This window comes from Sus scrofa, chromosome 7 (assembly GCF_000003025.6).
Source record: "Sus scrofa isolate TJ Tabasco breed Duroc chromosome 7, Sscrofa11.1, whole genome shotgun sequence".
Lineage (NCBI taxonomy): Eukaryota > Metazoa > Chordata > Mammalia > Artiodactyla > Suidae > Sus > Sus scrofa.
This window is the reverse complement of record NC_010449.5, coordinates 64,780,210-64,808,186: the sequence shown is the minus strand read 5'-3', so window position 1 is coordinate 64,808,186 and position 27,977 is coordinate 64,780,210. Positions and strand designations below refer to the sequence as shown.

At 37.8% G+C, this 27,977-nt stretch overlaps 2 protein-coding genes across 6 annotated transcripts in view; one reads left to right on the top strand and one right to left on the bottom strand.

Moving 5' to 3' along the window:
* The window catches only part of FAM177A1 (family with sequence similarity 177 member A1), a 19,812-nt gene extending 454 nt beyond the window's left edge, over positions 1-19,358 (top strand). The window contains exons 3-6 of one of the 2 annotated variants that reach the window (XM_005656298.3): positions 6,241-6,414; positions 11,960-12,026; positions 13,912-14,009; positions 15,660-19,358. In XM_005656298.3, the coding sequence (XP_005656355.1) occupies positions 6,241-6,414; positions 11,960-12,026; positions 13,912-14,009; positions 15,660-15,866 (546 nt within the window). In that variant the 3' untranslated portion in view covers positions 15,867-19,358. The remainder of the gene's footprint in view (positions 1-6,240; positions 6,415-11,959; positions 12,027-13,911; positions 14,010-15,659) is intronic. The other variant, NM_001190218.1, reaches the window with a different exon arrangement.
* PPP2R3C (protein phosphatase 2 regulatory subunit B''gamma) overlaps positions 18,268-27,977 on the bottom strand; it is a 27,057-nt gene continuing 17,347 nt past the window's right edge. For 3 of the 4 annotated variants that reach the window (XM_021099172.1, XM_021099170.1, XM_021099171.1), the window contains 6 exons: positions 27,522-27,577; positions 27,368-27,443; positions 26,462-26,598; positions 23,373-23,510; positions 21,003-21,062; positions 18,656-18,961 (listed from right to left, as the gene is read on the bottom strand). In XM_021099172.1, the coding sequence (XP_020954831.1) occupies positions 18,773-18,961; positions 21,003-21,062; positions 23,373-23,510; positions 26,462-26,598; positions 27,368-27,443; positions 27,522-27,577 (656 nt within the window). In that variant the 3' untranslated portion in view covers positions 18,656-18,772. Of the gene's footprint in view, positions 18,962-21,002; positions 21,063-23,372; positions 23,511-26,461; positions 26,599-27,367; positions 27,444-27,521; positions 27,578-27,977 lie in introns of all 4 variants that reach the window. The other variant, XM_021099169.1, reaches the window with a different exon arrangement.

Here is a 27,977-nt window from a genome sequence, read left to right as displayed (position 1 = left end):
AGGCCAGGAGAGCCCAGCCGCCTGTCTGCCTCGTCCACCCGCAGCTTTTGGCCTGCCCGGCCTTCCTCGTAGCAGGCCGTCCGCCGGGGGTGCGTTTCGAGACTCCTCTTCGCGGTATCCCCGCCTCTGCTCCGAGCATCTGCTTGAGGGAAGGGGCAGACGTTTCTGCAGTCGGATCGCTGCTTGGCAACCCCTGCACTGACAGCCCCGCTGACTCTGGGGTGGCCTAGTGTTTAGAGGGGTTACGTTGCAGCTTCAGGTCTGCTAGCGAGAGAAAGAAGGCGTGTCCCCGAAAGGCTGTCCTTTAGCTGGAAGCCAGGTGACGCTGGCTAAAATCATTTCTCAGTCTCTCGTTGTGGGAGGGCCTGACTTGACATCTGCCCTTTGGTTAGCTAATAGCAACTACGTGCTGTGCATTTACAGGCTCCTCCCCCACTCCCCAATCCTTACAACTTGTGCTTGAGGCGGGCGTTCACCCCCATTTCACCAGAAGGGTAACTATGGCTCAGAGCCGCGCTCTCCAATAGACGTACAATGCCAGCCGCATTGTAAATTGTACATTTTCTAGTAGCCACATTAAAAAAGTAAAAAGAAACCGGTGAACGTAATTTTAATATTCAATTTTATGTAACCCAATTTATTAGAACATTTCAACATGTAGTTAATATGAACTGAAATTAATTTTATATTTTAACCCAATTTGTCAAAAAAACATTTCAACATGTAATTTAATATGAAAGTTATCGATGAGAAATTTCACATTCTCTCTGCTTTCTAGTCTTTGAAATCCTTTGTGTATTTCAACACATCTCAGTTTATTTTAGCCGCGTTTCAAGTGAGCATTAGCCACATGTGGCTGCTGGTTACTGTATTGGACAGCATAAGTTTAGGGAGTTATGTTATGTTTGGAGGCTTATTTTATTTTGGATTTGGTAATCAGAAGTAGTAGTGTGGGATCTTCGGCCAAGTAAAACTAATGAAAAAATGGCTTTATCTGAAACCAGCTCAGGAGTATACAATTTTGATGTTAAAAACCTCCAGTTGCTTCTGTGTAGAAATCTTCTGACCTTCCAGTGAGAACAAAGCTTTTCAGTAGGTTCATTTTTGAGACTAACTACCTGAATGTTAGTAAGACATCTCCCCCAAACTTAGATTCCTAGAGAATGGTGCCTAAACGTAAGTAAAGTTTAAATAAGATTTAGTTTGTGTTAACAAAACCCTTTTTCACATGCTAGTCTTTATATGGAATTGTTTTTTCTTCTACTTAAGAAGGGGGAAGGGGAGTTCCTATTGTGGCTCAGAAGAAACGAACCCTACTAGTATCCATGAGGATGCAGGTTTGATCCCTGGCCTTGCTCAGTGGGTTAAGGACCCGGCGTTGCTGTGAACTGTGGTGTTCACAACAGGTCACAGACTCGGCTCAGATCCTGAGTTGCTGTGGCTGTGGTGCAGGCCGGCAGCTGTAGCTCCAATTCCACCCCTAGCCTGGGAACTTCCATATGCTGCAGGTGAGGCCCTAAAAGGAAGGAAAAAAGAAGGGGAAAGGTAACCTGCAAGAAGGAATTTGGGGCAATGCTAATTGCTTAGGAAGCCACTTGTTATGTTCAGTTGAGACCTGTTGTTGACAGGTATACTTGAACAGAGCCTTTAAGTCCAAAGTGCTTGATGTGTTTTCCATTTGATTTTGCTTCTGCTACTGTAATTACTTTAATTACTGCTTCAGCTCTGAATCTCTCTAATAGCAAAGTATACATACCTGTACCAATTTATCAGATAAATGTTGTTTGAAGAGAGTCTTTTTGTTGGGGCTTAGTGCTGTGATCTTATTTTCACATTCTTGGCTAAAACAAAACAAAACAAAATAAATACTCAAACCTAAAGAAGACTGTAGAACAAAAGTACAAAGTCATAGGAATACCCCCATCACTTGTTCTTCACATTCACATTCCCCCAAAGTGCTAAGTTTCTGTGTACTTTTCTGGGATTTCCTATGCATACACAGTCTTTCTTATTACACAGATGGGTCCATACTATGCAGTTTTCTAACATCCCTTTTTTGCTCTCTCATTCACATTCCTGAAGCAGAAACATTTCTGGGACTCCCCAGGTCTATGTCTAGGGATTTGACCAAAGTAAGAGGGGAAGAGGCCAGTGAGGTGGAGACTTGGGTGGAAGGAGAGGCTGCTGTCCTATACTCCCTCGTTGGGTTGTTAGAACTGAGAAATCCCAAATGCCATGAAGGGAAGGAGACAGAGATAGGAGCCTGGGTCTGTGTTTAGATTTAGGTCTCAAGTGAGGCCATTCAGCAGCTTCTCCGACTAGACCTTTAACCAGAATCTTAGCTTCAATATTACTAAAGGAATTAAAATTTCAGTATTTGTTCATTTATTTATTTAGCACTTCTGCTACCAAGCACTTAGGATATGCCAGGATCTTTAGGCTAAAGGGTACAGCAGTGAAGGATACACACTGTGCCTACTCCCATGTTGCTAACCACCTTTTTGGGGAAGGTTACTCAGAATAAATTCCAAGTGTAATACAAATTTTTAAAAAGTTCTGGGTGCTGTGGAAGTAAAAAAGAAAATTGTGGGAGTTCCCGCTGTGGTATAGCAGGTTGAGGGTCTGGCATTGTCTCTGGTGGTATGGGTTTGACTCCTGGCCAGGTGCAGTGGGTTAAGAATCTGGCAGCTGTGGCATAGGTTGCAGCTGTGGCTCAGATTTGATCCCTGGCTTAGGAACTTTCATATGCCTCAGATATGGCAAAAAAAAAAAAAAAGGAAAATTGCCGCTAAAATCAGGTTCCAAGGAACAAGATAAGCAGATTTACAGTACAGTTAACCATAAAATGTAATAAAATGTTAATTGGCATTACATCTCATAATTTCCTGGTGTTAGGAAATTGTCTTCTCAGATCTTTGGAGTTTTTTAAAATGGACTTTGTATAATTGACAGTGAAAATTTTCTTACCTGCAAATTTACTGGTTTGTCTGTAAAAATGAAACATTTGCAAATTCAGAGAAATAACTTTCATTTATGATTTTTGGAAATTTTGATCAAATTATTTTCTGGTTGTTTTACCCATCAGTACCTCCCTTAAATAATTAACCCCCCTACTCACCTCCTTGCCAAGTAGAGGTTGGAATCACATGGCATAGATTCTTTCATAATTTTTTTTTTTTAATTTGCCAGTCTGGTTCCTTAAGATGAGGGGTTGACAAACTATAGCTTATGGGCCAGATCCTACCAGCCACTGATTTATATAAACTTTTATTGGAACATAGCCTATTTGTTGTATATTGTCCATGGCTACTTTTGCAGAGTCCTGTAGTTGTGACAGAGATTACATGGTTCTCAAAGCCTAAAATATTTATTAACTGTCATTTATCGGTAAAGTTTATTCACTTCTGCTTAAGATGATACACCTAAAACTATGGTTTTAATGTATCAAAAATTAATATTAAACTTTTAAAAGAAAGTGTTTAAAGTCTCTTTAATAAAAATCCTCATGTGAAATGTGATGACTAGAACAAATAAAATGCCATTTTGAATTACGTATTATGTATAGAGAATATTACTCAAAGTTCTGTTTATGCTTAACTTTGGTATTAGAATGAAAAATATGAATCATGTTTCAGCCTTCCTCTTTGTCCCTTTAGGACAAAATAGAGCCGAGACTCAGTTAATGGAGTTAGATAACTTTTTATCCAGTTACTATGACCCAACCAGAATGTTTTTATTTATCAGAAATATCCAAGGAATACAAAGCAGTTAAGCCAATGAAAGGCACCTCTTCTCCTATGCTGTGTCTTAGAAAAGAAAATTAAGCCAATGAAAGATGGCTAGAAGAAGAATGATAAGCTGCTTCGGCTCTGATGGGGATGGAGTGGGGGTGGAATAAGGCATGGTGATATATTGTGGATGGTCTCAACTCTGTTCATTGACTGGGACTGTTGCTTTGGCATCAGATACATCTAGTTAGTATGATGACTTGAGATCTATAACCCAGCTCCTCCGACAATCCCTTGCCTATAAAGAGATCCAAAAAGTCATGGTCCAAGAGGAGACACTGGTGTCAGGACAACCATAAACCAAACCTCATATCAAGGGGAAAAGATGAAATTGGGTAGGAATGGCTTACCATACCTAGGGACCGGAGATAGAAGAAAGGTAACCTAGGTAGACTGTTTATTGTCCATCTTATTTATGGACACAACAAATGGCCTCATCCTCCATTATTAAAGGCTGGGGTATGTTTGAAACCTCAAGACAAGCTAGGGAGAATTGTGGTTTGTTGTTTTTAGTTTTTCAGTTTAATCAGCCCGTGCTGTCAAAGTTTTCATGGTCTCGGTTTGCTATACTGAAGTTAAAGTTTCTGTCAGGGATGTCCATGTGTCTCCTGGAACAATATGTGTGTTCTTTGGGTTGGGTATACCTAGATTAAAATCCTGGCTAATGACTAAATTTACCTTTGGGAAGTGGAGAACAGAGAAGAACCAGATGTCTTTTCTAAGAAGGACCTTAGAGGATTAAGAGGAAACAATGCATACAAATAAAGTTACTTGGAGTCCCCATTGTGGCTCAGCAGAAACGAATCTGACTAGTATCCATGAGGATGCAGGTTTGATTCCTGGCCCCACTCAGTGGGTTAAGGATCTGACGTGGCTGCGAGCTGTGGTGTAAGATGCAGATGTGGCTCAGATCTGGTGTTGCTTGGCTGTGGTGTAAGCGGGTGGCTACAGCTCTGATTTGACCCCTAGCCTGGGAACCTCCATATGCCAAGGGTGCAGCCCTAAAAAGACAAAAGACAAAAAAAAAAAAAAAAGTTACTTATACTTGCTTAATTGGGCAATTCTTGTCCACAATTCTTATCAGTACAATTTCATCTTTGCAATTGCATTTCAAGAAACCTTTTAGTGGTTGAACAGCAGTCATGGGTTTAAATGATATGTGGTCATATCTACAAGTGTAAGAATCCTTACAGAGGACAAAATTTTTGCACTCTGGACTATCCTGGAGAATCCTACTGGCAGGGACTTTGATCACAGAGATCCCATAGTCCTATATCATTTTGCTTAGTTTTAGTTTTAAAATTGTACCAGTAATACACGAACATATTCTCATCAGGAAAATAAATAACAACAAAATACAGAAAGAATAAAAAGCCTCCTTGGCTACCCCTGTCCGTGACCTCCTCCCCCATCTTTGTACCTAACCCCAGGGGTAACCACTGTTGCAAAGGTTTTCTTAGGAGTTGAAACTTGAGGCAAGATGATATGGAAAAGCTCTTCATCCTTTCCCACAATATACCTTTACTCTGAGTTTGGATCATTGGCTATATGTATGAGGTAAAATTAGTATTTCCCTAGAAATGACATTTAGATGTAGTTAGAATTCCATAGACTTTTATAATTTTAAAATTTGTAAAATCTTTTTTACTATCAGGGAAACTCAGTTGTCATAGTGACTAAAAAATCTGGAAGTTTGGATATAGAACACTGATGTCGTACTTTCCAGATTTGATTTACAAAGGAGTGCACTGGCCTGCACAGTGTGTGTGCTTTAACTTTTTTTCAATTTTAATGTCTTTATTTGGGGCATGCTTTCTCCAAAGATCTACTCTTCATCTGTAGCTTTACTCATTTTTGGTAACTGCTTGGACCTAAAAGGCATTTGAATTTGGGAGTCTTGTTTTGAAAAGAGGAGAGGTTCAGAATTAAGCTGAACTGGTTTTGTTTTGCTCACCCATAGCTAAGCTCAAGTCCAAAGACTTAGCAGTTTACCTAATACAAACTGTTATTTTATTTTATACATCTTAACATGTGTATGCATCTATATGATTTTCCTTTGATATTACGCATGAATCCCTCCTTAACTAGCATTCTTCTTTAAAATTATCAATGTCCATCTAGCATGTCTTCACACATTATACAGTTTGGAATTGCTATGACTTGAAATGTTGTGCCTGACTTCTTAGCTGTTGACCTAAAAAGTTTAGTTGGTTAGATTTTTTTTTGTTTTTTTAACCTCGGTATGCAGAGATTTGCTTTATTACTCATTAAACTTCATTTATGCTGTTAATATGCTTTTGTGTGTATGATCTATTTTATTTAAAAAAACTATTTAAAGATCGGCTTATATTTCTTTATTCCCTAAAATAGAGCAACCAAAAATTTTTTTTAATATGTATGAAAGTTCATCTCACTCAAAACTCTCCTTTCCTTAATTTATTATTGACATTAGATGAGTAATGACAGAGGCTTTGAAAATGTAGAACTGGGAGTCATAGGAAAAAAGAAGAAAGTCCCAAGGAGAGTCATCCACTTCGTCAGTGGTGAGACAATGGAAGAATACAGCACAGATGAGGATGAGGTCGATGGCCTGGAGAAGAAGGATGTTTTACCCACTGTTGATCCGGTAGGTTTGATACTGATGATCTTTTTGTCACTGTGTTTTATTTTGACTGACTCGTTTCCCTTAAACATTGAATGGAAGGAAGCATTTGAGGTTTATACTATATTCTGGTTTTAAAATTATCTGTTATGATTTTGGTAGAAACCAGCATTTTTACACAGTGTGGATGGAAAATATATCTTGTATTTCAGTAGTCTGAATAGTTTGTGTCAAAGTTCTTTGTAAGTCTGGATAGTTTCTTTAAGGTTTCTCTAAATAGAGTGCTTGAAATCCAGTCCCTTTATTAAAGACTATACCACTATGGTGGTTTCCACCCCAATCTTAGAAATTGTCAGTCGGTTCTTTTTTATATTGTCTCAAGACTTGCTTAGAAGATATGAGTGTACAGAGCCTAAGTCTGTATTCTTCACCAGCTAAGTTAAGCATTTCTAAATTATAAAAGATGTGACTGTAAAACTATAAGACTGGCTGTACTTTTCTTTTTAAAAATGAGTGTTGCTCTTCTAAATAGTCATTTTGATAGTTCACATAGCAGAATAGAGAATTATTTAGATTTGGTTTTAAAATGTTATTACAAATTTTTCATCAGACTTGGTTCTAAAAAAATAGTAAAAATATCAGATCCAGATTCTCTTCTATTCAAAGGACTGTGCAATATATTCTGAAGGCAGTTCCGTATGCATGCAGAATATTGTAGAAGCGTTTCATGTAATGGAAGAATTGCTGAAATAAACGCCTTTCTTTTAAATTACTTTGAAGGGTTTCTTATTTGTCTATAAATTTATGTATATCTGTTTTAAAAAGTCTTTGTCTCAAAAGTTGTCCTCTGTTTACATAGAAACTGTTAATAAAGGCATCACATGAAGAAAAATGCATCCTTACTATTTTCCTAAAGCTTTACTCTTTTTATTTATTTTATTTTTTGCCTGTGGAAATTCCTGGGGCATGTGGAAATTCCTAGGCCGTGGATCAAACCTGAACCACAGCAATGACCCAAGCCACTGCAGTGACCATGCTGGATCCTTAATCCCCTGTACCACAGGAGAGCCTTTCTTTTTTTCGGCAATTTAAACAATTTTTTCTTTCTTTCTTTTTTTTTTTTTTTTTTTTTTTTTTTTTTTTGCTTTTTGCTTTTTAGGGCTGCACCTATGGGGCATATGGAAGTTCCCAGGCTAGGGGTTAAATTGGAGCTACAGCTGCGGGCCTGCGCCACAGCCACAGCAATGCAGGATCTGAGTCATGTCTTCGACCTACACCACAGGTCATGGCAATGCTGGATCCTTAACCCACTGAGAGAGGCTAGGGATCAAAGCCACATCCTCATGGATCCTAGTCGGGTTTGTTAACCACTGAGCCGTGAAGGGAACTCCCAGCAATTCTTTTTCAAAAAGATTTATTGAGGAGTTCTTGTCATGGCTCAGCGGAAACAAATTCAACTTGGAACCTTGAGGTTGTGGATTTGATCCCTGGCCTCACTCAGTGGGTTAAGGATCTGGCATTGCTGTGAGCTGTGGTATAGGTCACAGATGAGGCTTGTGTTGCTGTGACTGTGGCTTAGGCTGGCAGTTGTAGCTCCAATTGGACCCCTAGCCTGGGAACCTTCATATGCCGCAGCTGCAGCCCTAAAAATAAAAAATAAATACATATAAATAAATAAATAAATAAAAAGCTTTATTGAGATGCAATTCACATAGCATACCATTCACCAATTTTAAATTTGCAGTTTAGGAGTTCCCCAGTGGCCTGGTAGTTAATATCCAGTGTTGTCACTGCTATGGTTGGGGTCACTGTGTTGTGAGTTCAGTCTCTGGCCCAGGAATTTATGCATGCTGTCAGCATAGCCAAAAAATAAAATGAAAAATAAAATTTGCAGTTCAGAGGTTTTTAGTATATTCACTGATATATGCAGCCATTAACACAATTTTAGTACATTTGTATCTCCTCAGAAATCCAGAACCCTGGAGTTCCCGTCGTGGCTCAGTGGTTAACAAATCCGACTAGGAACCATGGGTTGCAGGTTCGGTCCCTGGCCTTGTTCAGTGGGTTGAGGATCCGGCGTTGCCATGAGCTGTGGTGTAGGTTGCAGACACGGCTGGGATCTGGCGTTGCTGTGGCTCTGACGAAGGCCGGTGGCTATAGCTCCGATTCGACCCCTAGCCTGGGAACCTCCATGTGCCTTGGGAGCGGCCCAAGAAATGGCAAAAAGACCAAAAAAAAAAAAAAAAAGAAAAGAAATCCAGAACCCTCCATCTCCCCAGTCCCTGACAACCACTTATCTATTTTCTGTCTATAGATTTCCCTAGTATAGACATTACATACGAACGAATTCATAATATGTGATCTTTTGTGACTGACTTCTTTTACCTAGCATAATGTTTTCAAGGTTTATCCATGCTATAGCATGTGGGACTTCATCCCTTTTTTTTGATATACCATGTTTGTCAGGTCAAGGACAATGGAGCTGTTTCTGGCCTTTGGGCTATTATGAGTAATTAAGCTGTGAACATTCGTGTACAGGTGTTTTGGTGGTTGTGTGTTTTCATTTTTCTTGTATGCACCTTCGAGTAGAATTGCTGGATCACATGGTAACTCTATACCCATAGCCTCTGCTTTTTGAAAGTTTGCTCTACACCACTTCACTTTTACGGAAAACCTACACTAGTACCTGTTTTCGCTAACTGAAAGAAAGCCAAAGAGGATTTGCGCTTTTATGAAAAAAGATGAAAAGCAAAAATAGCATCCAGAGTTTGTTGTGCAATGAGCCCTTGTAAAGGCAGCGTGCACCTTGAACAGTGAGAGAAGTGACTAGAAGCTCCTTCCTTGGGAACTACACTCAGCAGCAGGCTGCCTTAGCTTTGAAATTTGTGAACATCTGTGCTTTATCTCAATTTATTTTGTTCAGCTGTTAGCAATATGTGTCCCAAGGTAATTGCTTCTTTGCTTTACACCATTTTAGTTCATATATGCAAGAGTTCATAGGAATGCTCTACTTTCAGATGGCAGGGAAATCTTGAATTTAATCATTTGAAGAACTTCAAAAAACTGTTTTCCAAAGTGGCTGTACCATTTAAAATTTCTGTCAGTGCTGTATGAAGGTTCTCATTTCTCTGTATCCTTATCAACACAGGTTATTACCTTTTTTATCCTGACCATCCTAGTAGGTGTGAAGTGGAATCTCATTATGGTTTTGTTTGCATTTCCCTGATGGCCAGTGATATTGAGCATCTTTTCATGTGTTTATGGGCCATTTGTGCATCATCCATAGAGAAATGCCTATTCAGATAGCTTGCCTGTTTTTTTTTTTTTAAATTGAGGTACAGTTGATGTACAATGTTATGTAAATTTCAGGTGTACAACATAGTGACTCACAATGTTTAAAGGTTATATTCCATTTATAGTTGATTATAAAATATTGGCTATATTTCCTGTGTTGTGCTATATATCCTTGTAACATTTATTTTCTTTTTCCTTTTTTTTTCTGTCTTTTTAGGGCTGCACTCATGGCATATGGAGGTTCCCAGGCTAGGGGTCCAGTTGGAGATATAGCTGCCATCCTACCAGAGCCACAGCCACAGCCACACCAGATCTGAGCCACGTCTGCGACCTACACCATAGCTCACGGCAATGCCAGATCCTTAACCCACTGAGCAAGGCCAGGGATAACCCACTGAGCACTGCGTCCTCATGGATACTAGTCAGATTCGTTTCCACTGAGCCATGGCAGGAACTCTGTATTTTCTTTACAGTAGTTTGCAACTAAATTCCCTACCTGTGTCTTGCCTCTTCCCCTCCCCACTTTCCACTGGTAACCAGTAGTTTATTCTCTATATCTGTGAATCTGTATCTTTCGATATCTTTGGTATACTTATTTTTCATCAAAAGACTGTTGTATATTTCCTCCTCTCTGCTTTAGCCTATCTGCCCAGTCTTACAGATATTCCTTTTTAAAAAAATATTTAAAATATGCAACTTTATTTTTAAGGTAATTTGCATGAGAAGTTGATAAGACAGTGGACACTCAAAATGACTTTGAAAACCTTTAGGTGAAAAATTTTCCTGGACCAGGAGAAAGAAAGTAACACTGAAATTGGCAACCTCATCAGCTTTAGATATCAGAAAAGAAAGCTACTTTTATTTCAACAACACAAAAGAAAGAGTTGTTTCCAGTGTCTATAGTTTTCAGTCTTACAGATATTCTTTTTCTCTTTTTTTGTCTTTTTAGGGCTGCACCTGTGGCATATAGAATTTCCCAGGCTAAGGTTCTAACTGGAGCTACAGCTGCCAGCCTACACCACAGCCACAGCAACACTGGATCCAAGCTGCATCTGCGACCTACACCACAGCTCACTGCAATGCCGGATCCTTAACCCACTGAGTGAGGCCAGGGATCGAACCTGTATCCTCATGGATACTGGTCAGTTTAATTAGTGCTGAGCCACAATAGGAACTCCCCAATAACTGATGTATTTGATTGCTTGTAGGGTCTATATTGTGTTTTCTTTTCATAAACAAAAATATTGGTATAATGAAGCATGCTTGTATTACCCGTTTCATCCATAGAGACAAACCGTGTGTCAAGCTTCACAAAAGTATTCTTTGAAATTATAATGCAAAGATTAATTATGCAAGTGTGTAGTGTAGATTGCATTCTGCCAGTGGTTCCAGTCTACCAAATATATATTAAACTTGTCTTGGGTTATATACTCTGGCTCCTTTTTAATCCTTGAAGAAACAGGAAAACTCATCTTGCCACTTATTGGTTACTTATTTTCCCACCATTAAAAGTTCACTTAGTAGTTCCTGTTGTGGCTCAGCGGTTAACAAACCCTACTAGCATCCCTGAGGATTTGGGTTTGATTCCTGGCCTCACTCGGTGGGTTAAGGATTTGGTGTTGCCGTGAGCTGTGGTGTAGGTCTCAGACTCAGCTCAGATCCCACATTGCTGTAGCTGTGGTGTAGGCCGGTTGCTACAGCTCTGATTTGACCCTGAGCCTGGGAACCTCTGTATGCTGTGGGTGTGGCCCTCAAAAGACGAAAGACAAAAAAAAAAGTTCATTTGATAGGCGCTTACTTATCCTGTTTAATTTCTCTGAACCTTATTTCCCCACTAAACCATATGTTGTACTTTAGAGCCCTTTCCATTGACTGTACACACTCTCTGATGTGCTTTTGAACAGCGAAGACCAAACAGCAGCAAGACAGGAGAAAGGAAGGCTCTGGATTTTCAACTCATAATCAAGAGTTGATTATGATTATCTCATATAATCAAGATTGTGACTTACCAACTTATTTCAATGGCTTCTGCTTTTTTTTGTTGTTCTTGTTATTCAATGAGCTTAAGGTGGTGGTAATTATATGGGTGAATGTAAAATGTCTTTGTGACATTCTACCTACAAATCTTTTAATTTTTTTATTGGATTGTAGTCTTTTTATAGTACTGTCTGTAGAATATTCTGTGTGCTCAGCAAGTATTTGACTACTTCATTCTGGCCTAAAAATATACAATGAATTTAGGTATGAATGCTGCTAACCGAATCTTTTGTTGCAGACAAAACTTACCTGGGGCCCATACTTATGGTTTTACATGCTTCGTGCTGCCACATCAACCCTCTCAGGTATTACTTTTCTGTTTGAGTATTGTATAACCATTATGTTCCAAGAACAGGAGCTTTGCCAAAAAGGGTGTTTTCAGAAATGAAGAAGAAACATTTAGGAGTTAGTTACCTCCTTCTCAGCAGCTATCTAAGATACTAGTCGGAAGATACTAATCTAGCTCGTACGTAACCTTAAAACATTCTTCAGCTTCTAGATGTGATAATATCTAGAAGAATATCCAACTAATATCCATAAGGATGCAGGTTCAATCCCTGGCCTCATTCAGTGGGTTAAGGATCCAGAGTTGCTGCAAGCTGCAGCACAGGTCCCATATGTGGCTAGGATCCCACATTGCTATGATTGTGGTGTAGGCCAGCAGCTGCAGCTCTGATTTGACCCCTAGCCTGGGAACTTCCATATGCCTCAAGTGCAGCCCTAAAGAAAAAAAAGAAAAAGAAAAAAAAAGGACTGAAAAATATCTGTACTAATTTATATCAATTTTCATATTCTTGAAAAAGAAAAAAAAAGGACTGAAAAATATCTGTACTAATTTATATCAATTTTCCTATTCTTGAACCTTTTCTGTTAGCAGTTACTTTGCTATTTTGTCATTTGCTTCCCTGATACTCTTCTTATTCTCTTTGTTTATTCTAAAGCCTGTTGTTATAATTCATTTTATTAATATTTCATTTATTAAGTTTACATATAACTAAATTATATTTGATAGAAATTAATTATCAATTTACAACTTAATCATGTTAACTTTAACTATGTATTTTATTTATTTTCTCTCTCTCTCTCTTTTTTTTTTTTTTTTTTTTTTTGTGGTGCCTGTGGTATACAGAAGTTCCCAGGCCAGGGATCGAACCTGAGCCATGGCAGTGACAATACCAGATCCTTAACTTGCTATGTCCTCAGAGATTTCCTTAAATATGTATTTTTTATTTAAATTTAAATTAAATTAAAATTTTTTTCTGTACCCACTGCATATGGAAGTTCCCAGGCCAGGGATTGAATCCATATTGCCACTGTGACCTATGGTGCAGCCGCAGCAACACTGCATCCTTAACCCACTGGGCTGGGTTGGGTTTTTTTTTTTTTTTTTTTTTTGTCTTTTTTTTGTTGTTGTTGTTGTTATTGTTATTGTTGTTGCTATTTCTTGGGCCGCTCCCTCGGCATTATTGTTGTTGTTGGGTTGGGGTTTGAACCCATGCCTCAGCAGCCACCTGAGCCACTGCAGAGGCAATGCCAGCTCCTTAACCTGCTGTGCCATAGTGGGAACTTCTTAAACATGTATTTTAAGTCATAAAGTTTTCCTCTACCTCCTATTTTGACTCCTTTGTAGCTTCCGGCACTTTATGCCTTTTATTAGATCTAAGTTTGAATAGTAATTCATTCAACAAACATTTTACTGAGCCCTCAATCTATGCTAGATGGTCTGGTGTGATGAAAAGAATATGAACTTTATATTCAGACCTGGATCAAATATTGGATCTCCTTTGTCAGCTTGGGCGAGTTCTTCAGCCTCTTAGAGTCTAACCTTTCACAGTACCTGGCACATGGTGACTGTTAAGAGTATAATCCATTACTTTCTGCCAGCCCAATGATAGACCAACTCTCAAAGAGTGTATTTTTCTTGAAGAAATAGACATCTAACAGATCATTGTAATACCTGGTGGTAAGTATTATAATAAGAGGTATGAGCAGTGTTATTGGGAGCCAGAAGGAGCCACTTGTGCTTCTTGGGGAAATCAAGGAAGATACACAAAAGAGATGTAGTGAACGTTCATAGTCTTCCTGAGGGTAGGGACTATAACTCTTGTATTCCTACAGTGCTTTGCACATAGAAAGGGCTTAAGGATTGTTTATGGAATTATATAAGCCATTTAACTTTTGTATTTTCAGTATGTGACTTCCTTGGAGAAAAGATTGCGTCTGTTTTGGGCATCAGCACCCCAAAATACCAGTATGCCATCGATGAGTATTACCGGATGAAGAAGGAGGTATGTTTCCTTTTTATCCATTTCCTTGATTCATTTTGGTTTGCTGTGAACTTGATGGGTTGCATAATGCACACATGTACCTCTAGCTGCCCCAAAGGTAGCCCCTTTATGCTAGGCATTTCATTCTAGAGTCATTAATTTCTTCATCAAATTAGCATATATTTTAGAAATTTTCAATGCTGAAATAGCCTTAGTATCTATGTGCATAATAGTTAGATTTCATTGTGCTAGGTGCTTTGAGGTGCCTTATATATGTTATTTAACCTTCACACCTCTCTTTTAATTATTATTCCAATTTTAAGATGAGGAAACAAGACCCAGTCTCTGTACTTAGGATGTATTAGATTGGATGTGGGAGAAGCGAAATGGGTTTGACACCCAGAAAATTATCAGTGCTAGAAATGTGTAATGCCAGTTGTTAAGGCACAAACATATGAGGCAGTTTTGTGTGCAGATGTGAGGTCTTAGGGTGAAGGTGAAATTAGTTCAGCTGTAAAGAATGAGAGCTCTAGCGCTCAAGAACCAAGGGTCTAAGTTCAAATTCTAACTTCGTAACCTTGGGCAATACTTAACCTGTATAAGCTGCAGTTTCCTCATCTTTGTAATGGGGAAAATCGCAGCATCCATGCTCAGGGTCGCTCTAAGCATTAAAGGAGTTAATATGGAAATGCTTAGGCCAACACCTAGTGTATGTGGGTGAGCTTGAAATAAATATTACAATTGTCATTAGTCTCGTCTACACAAATAGGGAGGGCAGTCCAGGTAAAGCTAGAATGTAGTGGCAGGAAGGTATGTTGTCTGTTGGGGGAAATCTGGAAAGGTCAGTTGGCTATATTTGTTATGTGGTTTCAAAAATGTTTTATGAACAAATATTTTTAACACGACACAGCCTCATTACCTCATCTGGACTATTGCAACAGTCTCCTAAATGGGCTTTCTCCTTTTCCCTCAAGCAGGCTCTAAATGAATCTTCCTAACAGGTTACTCACTCTACTGACTACACCCATACCACAGGGACCAAAGCAAATGCTGCCATTTTCTACATGAATTTAGTAGTTCTGGGACTAGAAGTTATTTACTCTAAATCTTTATAGTGCTTATTCCTTTGTCTTATAGTCTTCTTACATATCTTAACTTCCTTTCTAGATTGTAAACTTGTTGAGGGCAGGAACTGCCTTATCTATGAGGTGCTTATGGGAACAATAGCCATGCTATATACCATTTAAGTGAATAGAACACCCAATTTTACAGAATAGGCTGCTACCCTGTAATTATAGTGATATTAATTTTTTAAATTTAGATTAATCCAAAGAGATACAGCCCATGTCAAAGTTAATCAGGCCTCATCTAAGCTAACCAGTGCTATACTGTGTTTTAAAAATAACCTCACAATTGGCACAGAATTGTAAATCAACTATACTTCAATAAAAAATAAAAATAACTTTATCATGTACATTTTATACATATTTTTCATTTCAATTTGGAAACAGGGGAAAGGGAACTATGTCTTGTCTTAACTGGACCAAAGTGAATTGGACAATGACACTACTATTTTCATTTAAAAAAGGAAAAGCATAAGCAGCTGAAAATGGGAGAAAAATATTATTCCTTTTGAACATTTTAATTATTCTTGATATTTCCTCTTTTTAGGAAGAAGAAGAAGAAGAAGAAAATAGAATGTCTGAAGAAGCAGAAAGGCAGTACCAACAAAATAAGATGCAGGCTGATTCCACTGTCCAGTCAGATCAACCAGAAACACTGGTATCCAGTTCATTTGTGAATCTCAATTTTGAAATGGAGGGAGATTGTGAAGTAATTATGGAAAGCAAACAAAATCCAGTCCCTGTCCCTCTGTAGAATGAAATGACTATCAAACTTCTAAGTTTTTTTTTTTAAACCAGAAACTTCACATTCTATATTCTGTGGGACTTAATACAGTTATTTATACTTTAAATTATTAAGTTATCTGCAAAGGAAAAGTGTTTCTTTATTCTTAGGCTCTATCAAAAGCCAGATTTGAAATTTGGATATTTGTACTATGCTTTTAACTGTGTCAAATTAGTACTTTGGTTTTAAAATGATCTTTAAAAAAATTTAAGGACATTCTAGAGCCCTAACCACCAATTAAAAAGAGTTAAATTATCAAGCTTGTCTGTTTATAAGGAAAAAATAATTAGGTAAGTTACTGATTAAGGCCAGTTGAGCTGGTATTTGTAGTCTTAGATTAAAAATAAGGATTTTTCCCCCCCTAGATTTTCTTATGTCTTACGTTTATATATCTAACCATTCATTACATAGTAAGGATGGTTCACTGAGTGTGTAATAAAAGGAGCAAGATAAAAGCATTTTGAATTTTCTTTCCTTGAGAATAATTTTATTTCATGGGAAGGTGATCAAGTTTATACACTACCAAATATAAAGATGGTTTTCCATTTTTTAATGAAGGCTACTTAATCTTATGTTCTCTTTTAGTAGTTAGACTTAAATAACTAAATTTTAGTGTTAAAAAACACTAGTAATGGGATGAATTTATTAATGTAATTGTATTCAAGTGGTGATACCTAGTGATTATCCATATGGCATGCTGGTTATGTCACTCATTCAGCCCTGAGTGCCTCCTATGGGTCAAGTAGTTGCAGGATGAGAGTGAGGAATAGACGAAGACCGAAACCCTCCAGGGGCTCACTGTTAAATAGTGTACAAGATGCATTGGTAGCATAATTAAGTTCTTGTCATTCATCACTTCGACATAACGACAGTGGATGGTTTACTCGACCCAGGTTGGCCATCTCTGTACCCACTGTGCTATTAGCAGGTTTTACAAATGTATAATGTGAATCCCATTTTGAAAATATTCCTGTATATGTTCAGAATCTTATATGTGTATGACTTTGACTTGTAACTAAATGTGGGTAAGGAAAAATGTGTGGAGTTATAACTAAATGTGAATAAGGAAAAACGTGTGCACTATTTCAGAAACACTGCTCTTAACCTATTCACAACCCTAAAGGGCTTTTAGAGAGTAATGGTTGTTAGTAGCCTTCTAAATAGTATTAAGCTTTCAATCCTAAATATATCTGTATAAAGTATAGCTTCAAAAAAACAACAAAGGCACATTGGGCTTATTATGGAAGTCTTTTTATCAATGAACATGAACATCTGGCCACTAAATTCTTTAACTGAAATTTGAAGGATTTAGAAAAGGTAATTCTTTATTAGGAAATCACAGTTGCATCGATTCATGGTATAGTGGTTCATGGTATGTGTTGATAATCCTTTTAGTTATGGGTGTAAACTATATAATGTAGTGCTTAGAGGTTTAATCTTCAGATGATGTAATGTCACCATAAATTGTAGTTTACCAATAGCTCTACAGTGCTAACCTGATATGTTCCTTGTAATTTGTTTTTATCTTCATCTGAGAAGATATTCAAATTTAGATACTTATTCGGTTATCCAGTGAAGGCAAGCATATCTAAAGGCATCTGAATCAGCTCTCCCTAGAGGCACTAAATCCTAAAAGAGTTTACTCAGAAACTTACCTGATTGTAGAAGATAATGATGTATGAAGGTTTTACATTTCTTGAATTTTACTTTTTCTACTTGTCCAACAGTGGCCAGTTTATAATGTTTATATAGTTATTCACTGTGCCTTAAATTTTTATATTTTTATTTATGCAAACTATAAAATTTCCCATAAATGCATTAAATGGTTTTGTCTTTTTAAGCCTCTTTCACTTTTTCTTCCTTTTCATCCCTTTTAATAATTACTGTTCCTTCTGAATCACAGTTCATGCTATTCTAGCCTATTCTTTCATTTCATTTAAACTAAACAGTATAATTGAGAATCTTTACACTCAGTAACAAATTCTGTAACAAAATTCCTTAGCAAAATTGAGTCGTTTTGTAAAGTGTAACCCTGATGCTGGTTAATAACGCTAGGCAAGTTTTTTCTTTTCCTGTCTTTTGTCTTTTTTTTTTTTAGCACAGCACCCGCGGCATATGGAGGTTCCCAGGCTAGGGGGTCTAATCAGAGCTACAGCTGCTGGCCTACACCACAGCCACAGCAACGCCAGATCTGAGCTGCATCTGCAACCTACACCACAGTTCATTGCAATGCCGGATCCTTAACCCACTGAGTAAGGCCAGGGATTGAACCCACAACCTCATCGTTCCCAGTTGGATTTGTTTCTGTTGCATCACAACAGGAACTCCCAGGCTTTTAATACCAATGATTTTAATTAAAGTAAAATACTAATAATTTGAATACTTTTTATTGAAACATCCTGTTAAAATAAACATCATATCCAACCACTTCCCAGAAATGAAATGGCTTTACTCTGATGAATGGGAAAGTCCATAATCTTTGATATACCTAATACTTTAGAAGAAGATTCAAGGTTAAATGGTGGAATTTAAACTATCCTTCCAATATTCAAATTCTTAATGACTCATGTCAGCAATATTACCTGAAAACTTCCTTTTACTTCTGAAGATTATACAGACTTAAAGTGGACTCCTCTCTTCACCAAATCACACCTGCCACATTTGAGCTAAGCGCTTAGAATCAGAATTTATGACCTCGTAATTTGGTCCCATTGCTTCTAGACAACTGCCACCAAAATTCCAATAACCAGAACATTTGCTGTATTCTATAGGCATATGAACTGTTTTATTTAGACCATTTCTAAGGATTCTGCTTCAAAGGTTTTACATGTAGCATTCAGACTTATCTTAATGAATAAAGTCTAGTCTTTGCGAGATCATGTATCATCAAGGTCCGTAGAATTTTCATTATCATTTGCAACAAGGGCTTCCCTATTCTCGTAAGTCCAAAAGCCATTCAGATCAATTAGAATGGTGGTGACTGTGTCACCTTGATTACTGTTGATTAAATCCTGAAGAGAAATCTTCAAAGGATCCTTTGGTTTTACCATATCAAAGATTTCATCCTATAAGAGAAAAAAAAATAACATCTGCTATCTGATTCACTTAATTTCTGTAACACAGTGATATAAAATTCAGGGCTGGCACTTGAGCTATGCAAATTTTTTTGTTCCAGTTTTTTTTTTTTTTTTTCCCCATTTAATAGGCAATCACCTCTTCTACATGTACACCGAATTTTACTGGAAGATTCCTTAGGTACAAGCATACCCCTGGAAATATTTTGGGTTCATTCCAGACCATCGCAATAAGGCAATGTCACAATAAAGCGAGTCATGCGAATTTTTTGGTTTCTCACTGAATATAAAAAGTTATGTTTACACTCTATGCTATTAAGTGTGCAAAAGCATTATGTCTAATAAAACAATGTACATACCTTAAGTACTTCATGGCTAAAAATGCTAACCATCATCTGAGCCTTATGAGTCATAATCTTTTTGCAATAGTAACATCAAAGATAACTGATCACATGTCACCATATACATATAACAAATATAATAACAAGAAAGTTTGAAATATTCTGAGAATCACCAACATGTGACACAAAAACATGAAGTGAGCAAATGCTGTTGGAAAAATGGCATCGATAGATTTGCTTGACTAGGGTTGCCAGAAACCTTCAATTTATAAAAAATACAATAAAACAAGTTATACCTGAGTGTGTCTTATAAAGAAACTGAAGCTCAGAGCTTAACTGAAGCTACATAGCTAATACCAAAACTATCGAATGTGCTGTTCTTTGAACACCTGTTAACTACTTATTTTTTTGTTGTCTTAATTGGTGGTAAAGCAAGGTCTTGATTTAAGTGCCAAGTCAGCTCAAAGTAAAAACTTAATTGCTTTAGAACCAATACAGTGACAAAGCTTCATTTCCAATAATGATGTCAACATTTCACTCTGGACTTGGAATGGGTGGTGGGAGTGTGGCATTAAAGAAGCAGTCAGGAGTTCCCGTCAGGCTCAGTGGAAACAAATCTGACTAGTATCCATGAGGAAGCAAGTTCTATCCCTGGCCTTGCTCAGTGGGTTAAGGATCCGCTGCTGCCGTGCGCTGTGGTGTAGGTCACAGATGTGGCTCAGATCTGGTGTTGCTGTGGTGTAGGCCTGAGGCTATAGCTCCAATTCCACCCCCAGTCGGGGAACTTCCATATGCGGGGTGTGGCCCTAAAAAGACCAAAAAAAAAAAAAAAGAACCAGTCATCCACAGTGACACCACATTGTGCTAAAGATGATTAGAGTAGATGGAAGAACCTCAGCGTACTATAAAATTATTTACAAGGAATTAGTACATGCTTTCTAATTTTTTTGGTAGTAAAACCACCCAGTATTTAATAGCATTTAGGGAGGCAACTTGCATTTAAAAGATTGGAACAATTCAGGTAAACAAAATGTATGAACTTTTAATCTTGCATGTATGTGAAGCTTCACCTTCCAGGTTGATGGCAGCTTAAAATTACTAGTTCCTAAGTTGCCAGTTGCATAATTTCAGATTTGCCTCACTTATATTGAACCAAAACAGGCCTTCATCTTACGCTACTTGGTTAAAGTTAGATGGGTTATTTTATGAAATTACTCCACCTGAAACAGTACTAGAGACTCAATGTGTTTCATAGCTGATGAAAGTCTGATACCTAAAATGGTAAGTAGCAGCATGTGTTTCAAATAGTGGTACTTTTCATACTGTAGCACTGAGGTCTTCCTAAATAATACCAAAGTAAGCAAACCCTTGAAGTATCAGACTAAAGAAGTACCTGAACACAGTCCTCAAAAATTCAGTTTATAGTGGAACAGACTGGCACAGGATGCAGACTGTTCAGATTCTCTTGATTTTTTATCAAAATGAAATGAGAACATAAGGCCAACAATACTAAAATCTTAAACTACACAAATCCAATTATGGTCTCAGTATCTAACGAGTTAAATATTAAATCAGAACAAGTAACAGAAAATACTTGATTTGGTTCAGTATTTCACAAGTTGCTTTCAGGTAAAAAGTTCATTTAATACAAGTGATTATCTGGTATTATGTATATTAAAGAAAAAAGTAACCTTGACATCTTGAAATGAAACAGGATCCTGTCCATGGATTTTCATTAGTTCCTGTATGGCCTGTATTTAGTAGAAATACATCTGTAAATAAATAAAACACACAACATTCCCCATCCTGTCCCATGACCCTTTCTAGTCCCATTTCCCATTTTCTGTCCTATCAGACAGTAGGCCTTTTTGTTTTAACCACTCTTGCTATGATTCTCAAATTCTTTTTGGCTGTGGTGTCCAACGATGGGATCTTGTTTTCCAGATCAGGGACTGAACCAGGGCTGCAGCAGTAAAAGCGCTCAGTCCTAACCACCAGACAACCAGGGAACTCCCAAGATTCTCAAATTCCTTGACCTTGCTTCACATCTATTGAGCAAAACCTAAACACTAGATTAGTATAACCATCGACCTTTTTAGACCTATACCTTAGCTATACAGAACTTCAGAAAGGAAGAATACAAGTTGCTATTACAAAGGAATGGTCTCCAACCCCAGATGGGCCTTCAGCCTGGCCTAGCAGTTATGACCTGCTCCTCCCATTTTCCAGGAACACTGTTCATACCTTCACCATTTTTTTTTTTTTCCGGTCTTTTTGTCTTTTTAGGGCCGCACCCGTAGCATAGGGAGGTTCCCAGGCTAAGGGTCCAATCGGAGCTGTAGCTGCCAGCCTACAACACAGCCGCAACCTCATGGTTCCTAGTTGGATTCGTTAACCACCGAGCCACAATGGGAACTCCAACTATTGATCTTAACCATATAAAAAAAATCATGGTTTGGGTTAACGATCTGTGTTGTCACTGCTGCGGCTCTGGTCACTGCTATAGTGTAGGTTTGATCCCTGGCCCTGGAACTTCTGCATGCCAAAGTGGGCAAGGCCAAAAACAAGAAACAAAACAAAACCAAAAAACTCCCCCGAAACTAAAAATCACATGGTCTTCTAAAAACTAGCAATAGAAATGTGGCAATGGAGTAGAATACTACTGTACAAAATCATTCCATCAAGTGGAAAAGTCACCATTCAAACTAAGGAATAACTGGACTTCCCGGTGTGGCCCAGTGGAAGTGAATCTGACTAGGAACCATGAGGTTTCGGGTTTGATCCCTAGCCTTGCTCAGTGGGTTAAGGATCTGGCGTTACCGTGACTGTGTCGTAGGCCAGCAGCTCTAGCTCCAATTCGACTCCTAGCCTGGGAACCTCCATATACCGCAAATGGGGCCCTAAAAAGCAAAAACAAACAAAAAAAACCCCACAAACAAAGGAATAATTCATTTTAAAAGGGTAGACATTCCTACGTTTACACTTGCTGCATCTGAATGCTTATCAGACAAAATATAACCAAATACCCCTTCAGAGGTTCTCATGCTATTCTCTGAGACCACCTAAGGCACAGATTAAGTATTTCAGTAAATCTATTTCACACTGCAATGCAGCCCAAATTCTAGCCAATTTTTAAATTTGTATTTTTTTATAGCAGAGCAATTCAAAGAATCTACAGCCACCAGGTCTGCAAAACTTCTGTGAAAGGAGTTAACTTTTTTGAACTATATAATTAAAGCGTCTACAGAATTTTACATAGGTTTTGACCACCAAGAGCACAGCATTTCTCAGGCATGTCTGTATTGCCACTGGCTAAAAGCTCCTGAACATGTATTTATATACTCTTTTAGTATTCAACAATTAGTCAAATCAGCATTGATTTAGCCCATTTTTATTTTGAAAAATAGAAAAAACAAAACTAAAATCAGACTTGATTCCTCTGGTATTTGCTATATAAACCCTTTTATTAAATTAATGTATTATTTAAAATTTAGTGTTTTTTTATGGCCATACCTACAGCATATGTGGAGTTCTTGGGCCAAGAATTGAATCTGAGCTGTACCTGTGCCAATGCCAGGTTCTTTAAACCACTATGCCTGGCTGGGGGTCAAACCCATGCCTCCACAGCCACCCAAGCTGCTGCAGGTGGATTCTTAACCCACTGCACCACAGTGGGAACTTCCTTTTGTTAAATTTTAAACATCACAAATTAGATAAAATTGTCACTGAAGCAGGTAATTTATTTATTTGCTCACTTACTGTCTTTTCTAAGGCCACACCTGCAGCATATGGAGGTTCCCAGGCTAGGGGTCTAATAGGAGCTGTAGCTGCCAGCCTATGCCACAACCATAGCAACGCGGGATCCGAGCCGCATCTGTGACCTACACCACAACTCACGGCAATGCTGGATACTTAACCCACTGAGCAAGGCCAGGGATTGAACCTGCAACCTTATGGTTCCTAATCAGATTCGTTAACCACTGAGCCACGACGGGAACTCCTGAAGAGGGTGTTTATACTAAATTATATACCAAAGACATATTGACACAAATGAGACTTACCCTAAAGAAATAATTAAGGGAAAAGACATTCAGATATCCTTTGTTCTCAATGTCAAGCAATTTGAAAATATACTGCAGAGCTGCTGGTTCTTTTCGGTTTTCCAATGCAAGAACAAAATCCAGGTAAGTCTTATAGTCCTATGGAAAATAACATTCATAGAGGTTTTATTTGTAACTAACTTTTTAAGTGAATCTCTGATGATATGAAGAATAGTAATTACAGAATAGTAATCAAAGGTGGCACATTTTTAAAAAATGTGAAATGAGAAATTCATCTTTACATTTAATGTTGGTCTCTATGACTTCTACATAGCAGTTAACCTGAACAGGGCAGATCTGGTTGCACAGCTCATTTTCTTATGAGAGATTTGCTGTGTTAACACTGTAATTTTCTTCATCATGCTTTTGGAATGGACAGGACAGTGACTAAGCTATTGTATACTGCCGCTAAATTTGTATTTCCATTTCAGTGTGGTCATTCTGAAATATTTTTAAAATTTTAATTAAGATGATTTCTAACAACTCATCTTAAGAATGCCAGATGCTCTACAGAGAACTGACAATGTTCCCATCCAAAGAGGCAAAAGAGTACAAATTAAGGCTAAAAGACATGAAGAGAACAGAAAGCTTTCTCTACAAAAAAAGAGACAGTCACAGATTCCTTTTTTTGATTAAAAAAGTAAAGTACTTGGGAGATTCTCCCTTGAGAAAAAAATGTTTATAATGTTGAAAAAGATTTTTTAGGCTAATTTTAATTTTTTTAAATTTATATTTTATGTATGTATGTGTGTATGTATTTTGCTTCTTAGGGCTGCACCTTCGGGATTTGGAGATTCCCAGGCTAGGGGTCCAATTGGAGCTACAGCTGCCGGCCTACACCACAGCCACAGCAACACAAGATCCGTGCTGCATCAGTGACCTACACCACAGCTCACAGCAATGCCAGATCCTTAACCTACTGAGTGAGGCCAGGGATCAAACTTGCAACCTCATGGTTCCTAGTTGGATTCGTTTCTGCTGCATCACAATAGGAACTCCATTTTTTTAGGCAAAGATTAAGAATTCTTTGCTACATAAATGGCAGTAAAAAAACTACAGATGTAGCCCCATCATGGTCTAAACTCCATGCATGGCTATCTATAGCTTCTGATTTTCTTTATTCACCAGAAGTAGCATACTACAAGCTCCTTGGTATTAACTACAGACAGCAGTGGGCACAGAGCAGTTTCTGAGGCTTTTTTCCCTTTTCCTTTGCAGTTGGCTAACTATGATCTTTCTTAGGAAGCTACTACTAAAGCTAAATGATAAAAACCTAAAATCTGAATCTCTTCTGACAATATGACCATTTTTTAACCATTATTGGTTTAGAAAAGTTATTAGATCCTTAACACATTTTTAATAGCAAGAATGATGACTGAAAAATGCTATTTAGAATTTTCTTCTGGAGCATTTTGCACTGTTGTGATAAAAGGACAGGTGCATGTTAGTAAATCTTTAGCCATTAAGGTAGCTACTTAAGAGTAATACAAGCTGATTCCTAGATTTAAATCATGGCATGTGTTACTGTGTCTAACCTAGTAATTTAAAGAGTGAACCATCTGGGAGTTCCCTTTGTGGCTCAGCAGTTAACGAACCCAACTAGGATTCATGAGGATGTGGGATCCCTGGCCTCACTCAGTGGGTTAAGGATCTGGCATTGCTGTGAGCTGTGTGTAGGTCGGTAGGTCATAGACGCAGCTCCAGTTGAACCCCAGCCTGAGAAACTTCCATATGTTAAAAAAAAAAAAAAAAAAAAGAAAAGAATGAACGATAAATATGAAAGTAGTAAATAGAGTTGCCTATTTTTTCAGATTTTTTTTTTCTTTTTTTACTAGTCCACACTCCTCCACAACAGGTGCACTGACAATGAAGTGAACAGAATATTAAGATTTTCAATTTGCCCTGAGTTCACAAGGGAAGTAATGTTTTTAAGCAAATTTGCCTTAAGATCAAAGGCTCCAAATCTTAAATAATTTGATCAGTTCATACTTTTTAAGATACTGTTAACCACTGATATGAAAATAATGTATCACATCAAGAAAAAGGCTTTTTTGGAGTTCCCGCTGTGGTACAGTGGAAATGAATCTGACTAGGAACCATTAGGTTGTGGGTTCCATCCCTGGCCTTGCTTAGTGGGTTAAGGATCCAGCGTTGCCATAAGCTGAGGTGTTAAGTAGGTCACAGACACGGCTTGGATCTGGCATTGCTGTGGCTGCGGCGTAGGCCATCAGCTGTAGCTCCAATTCAACCCCTAGCCTGGGAACCTCCATATACCTCAGGTACGGCCCTAACTGCACCCTCCACAAAAAAAAAAAAAAGAAAAAAAAAGAAAAAAGAAAAGAAAAAGCCTTTTTTTTTTTTTGAGTAAAAAACAGGCAGAGGACCTTAATAGGAATTTTTTCCAAAGAAGACAAGAGGCACATGGAAATACTCTCAATGTCACTAATCATCAGGGAAATGCAAATCAAAACCACAATGAGCTATTACCTCATACCTGTCTGAATGGCTATCATCAAAAAGACAACAAAGAACAAATGCTGGCAAGGATGTGGGGAAAAGCGGATTCTCCCATGCACATTGGTGGGAATGCAAACTGGTACAGCGCTATGGAGAACAGTATGGAGGTTCCTCAAAAAATTAAAAATAGAACTACCAAATGATCCAGCAATTCCATCTCAGGATATTTATCCAAAGGAAATGAAAACACTAATTTGAAAAGATATATGCACCTCAATGTTCATAGCAGTATTATTTACATTAGCCAAGATACAGAAGCAACCTAGGTGTCCACTGACAGATGAATGGATAGATGATACACACACACACACTACTCAGCCATAACGAAGAATGAAATCTTTGCACAGGGGATATAATCAATATTTTATAGCAACTTTAGTATGTAATCCATAAAAATACTGAATCACTATGCTGTATACATGAAACTAATGTAATACTGTAAGTCAACTATATTTCAATGAAAATAAAGTGAAAAAGGTTTTTGGAAACTGTGGGAAGCTAAATTTTTAAAACCTAGAGACTTAAACTACTACCATTTCTCCATCATAAGTGAGACACTCCTGGAAAACACGGTCTAAGAAGACATTGGTCATGGTTGCTGTTCCATAGCGGGAGAGTTCTTCTTTACTGAGCATGCCATTGTGATCCTTATCAAGATTCAAATACTGGCCTTGGGAAGAAAGATGATAAAAAGACATTTAAGACCAAAATAAAATCCTAATTAAAAGACAAAAGAATAAACACTAACAAAAAGTTATTTTTATTGGTTAATATTCTGATGTTTAAACTAGTTATGTTACAGTTAAGGTAGACATCTGCTATCCCTGCCATCTTTATCAGAACAACCATTAAGCCAGAACCAGTCAAGCTACCATAAAGGCCATGCCTTTGAACTGTTTCATCATTATTTGTTTTCAGTCTGTAAACTTTTAGAACTTGCCCAGGATTCTAAATGGAGGTAGGGGGTCAATCCACATAAAGCACCGAAATGCTGGCACTTGAAAGCAGAGGTCAAAGTTGTCAAAACAAATCAGACCATCTAACAGAACAATGTAACAGACTAATGGAATTCAAGAAAAGGGCAAACCATGCCTTAAAACACCTCCCTCTGTGGACCCTGAGAGTAGCATTTTATCACAATGCAAGATCATAGGTGATGTTCATGATGTTCCTGAGTCAACAAGAATCAAACTACCTTTTCTACGTTCTATTATAAAGGAAAAATGTACTAACTTAAATAAGAGTCATGAAAATATGTAATTTTGGTATTTAAACAAGTAAAATTCAGTAATCTAGAAAGAGGCTCTTAAGGTAATTAGAATACTTTGATCTTAAGGTAAACTGACTTATGTATAAAACTGGTGTCCTTTGAACACCAGTTAATCAAACATTAACTGGAATGGATAATAAAACATTTTAGCATTTTGATAGGAACATACCATACACCCTTAGCGCAGAGGGAGCGGAAAACCAGTTTGTTTCTTGACTCTCCTTCGACAGTTCCTCATCCCTTAACTAAATGAACATAGCAACATAATTAGAAGATAGCGACTGTCAAGTGATATAATTAAGGAGTTTAGGAAACATATTTACCTCCAATAAGTCATCTAGGAAGCTGCATGCTAAAATATCTTGAATTTTTATCTTCCCTTTAAAGAAGATACACACAATTATTTAATTTTAAAAACATGGCAACTCAATTTCATAAAAGTGTTATTTTAGAAGAGCAATTACACAATTGAATCTTTTTTTTTTTTTTTTTTTTTTTGGTCTTTTTAGGGCCACACCTGTGGCATATGGAGGTTCCCAGGCTAGGGGTCTAATCAGAGCTGCAGCCCCTGGCCTAGGCCACAGCCACAGCAACGCTGGGTCTGAGTTGTGTCTGTGACCTACACCACAGCTCACGGCAACGCCGGATCCTTAACCCACTGAGCAAGGCCAGGGATCGAACCTGCGTCCTCATGGATGCTAGTCTGATTCGTTTTCACTGAGCCATAATGGGAACTCCACACAATTGATATTTTAAAGATTCCTGGCTCTTAGGCTCCA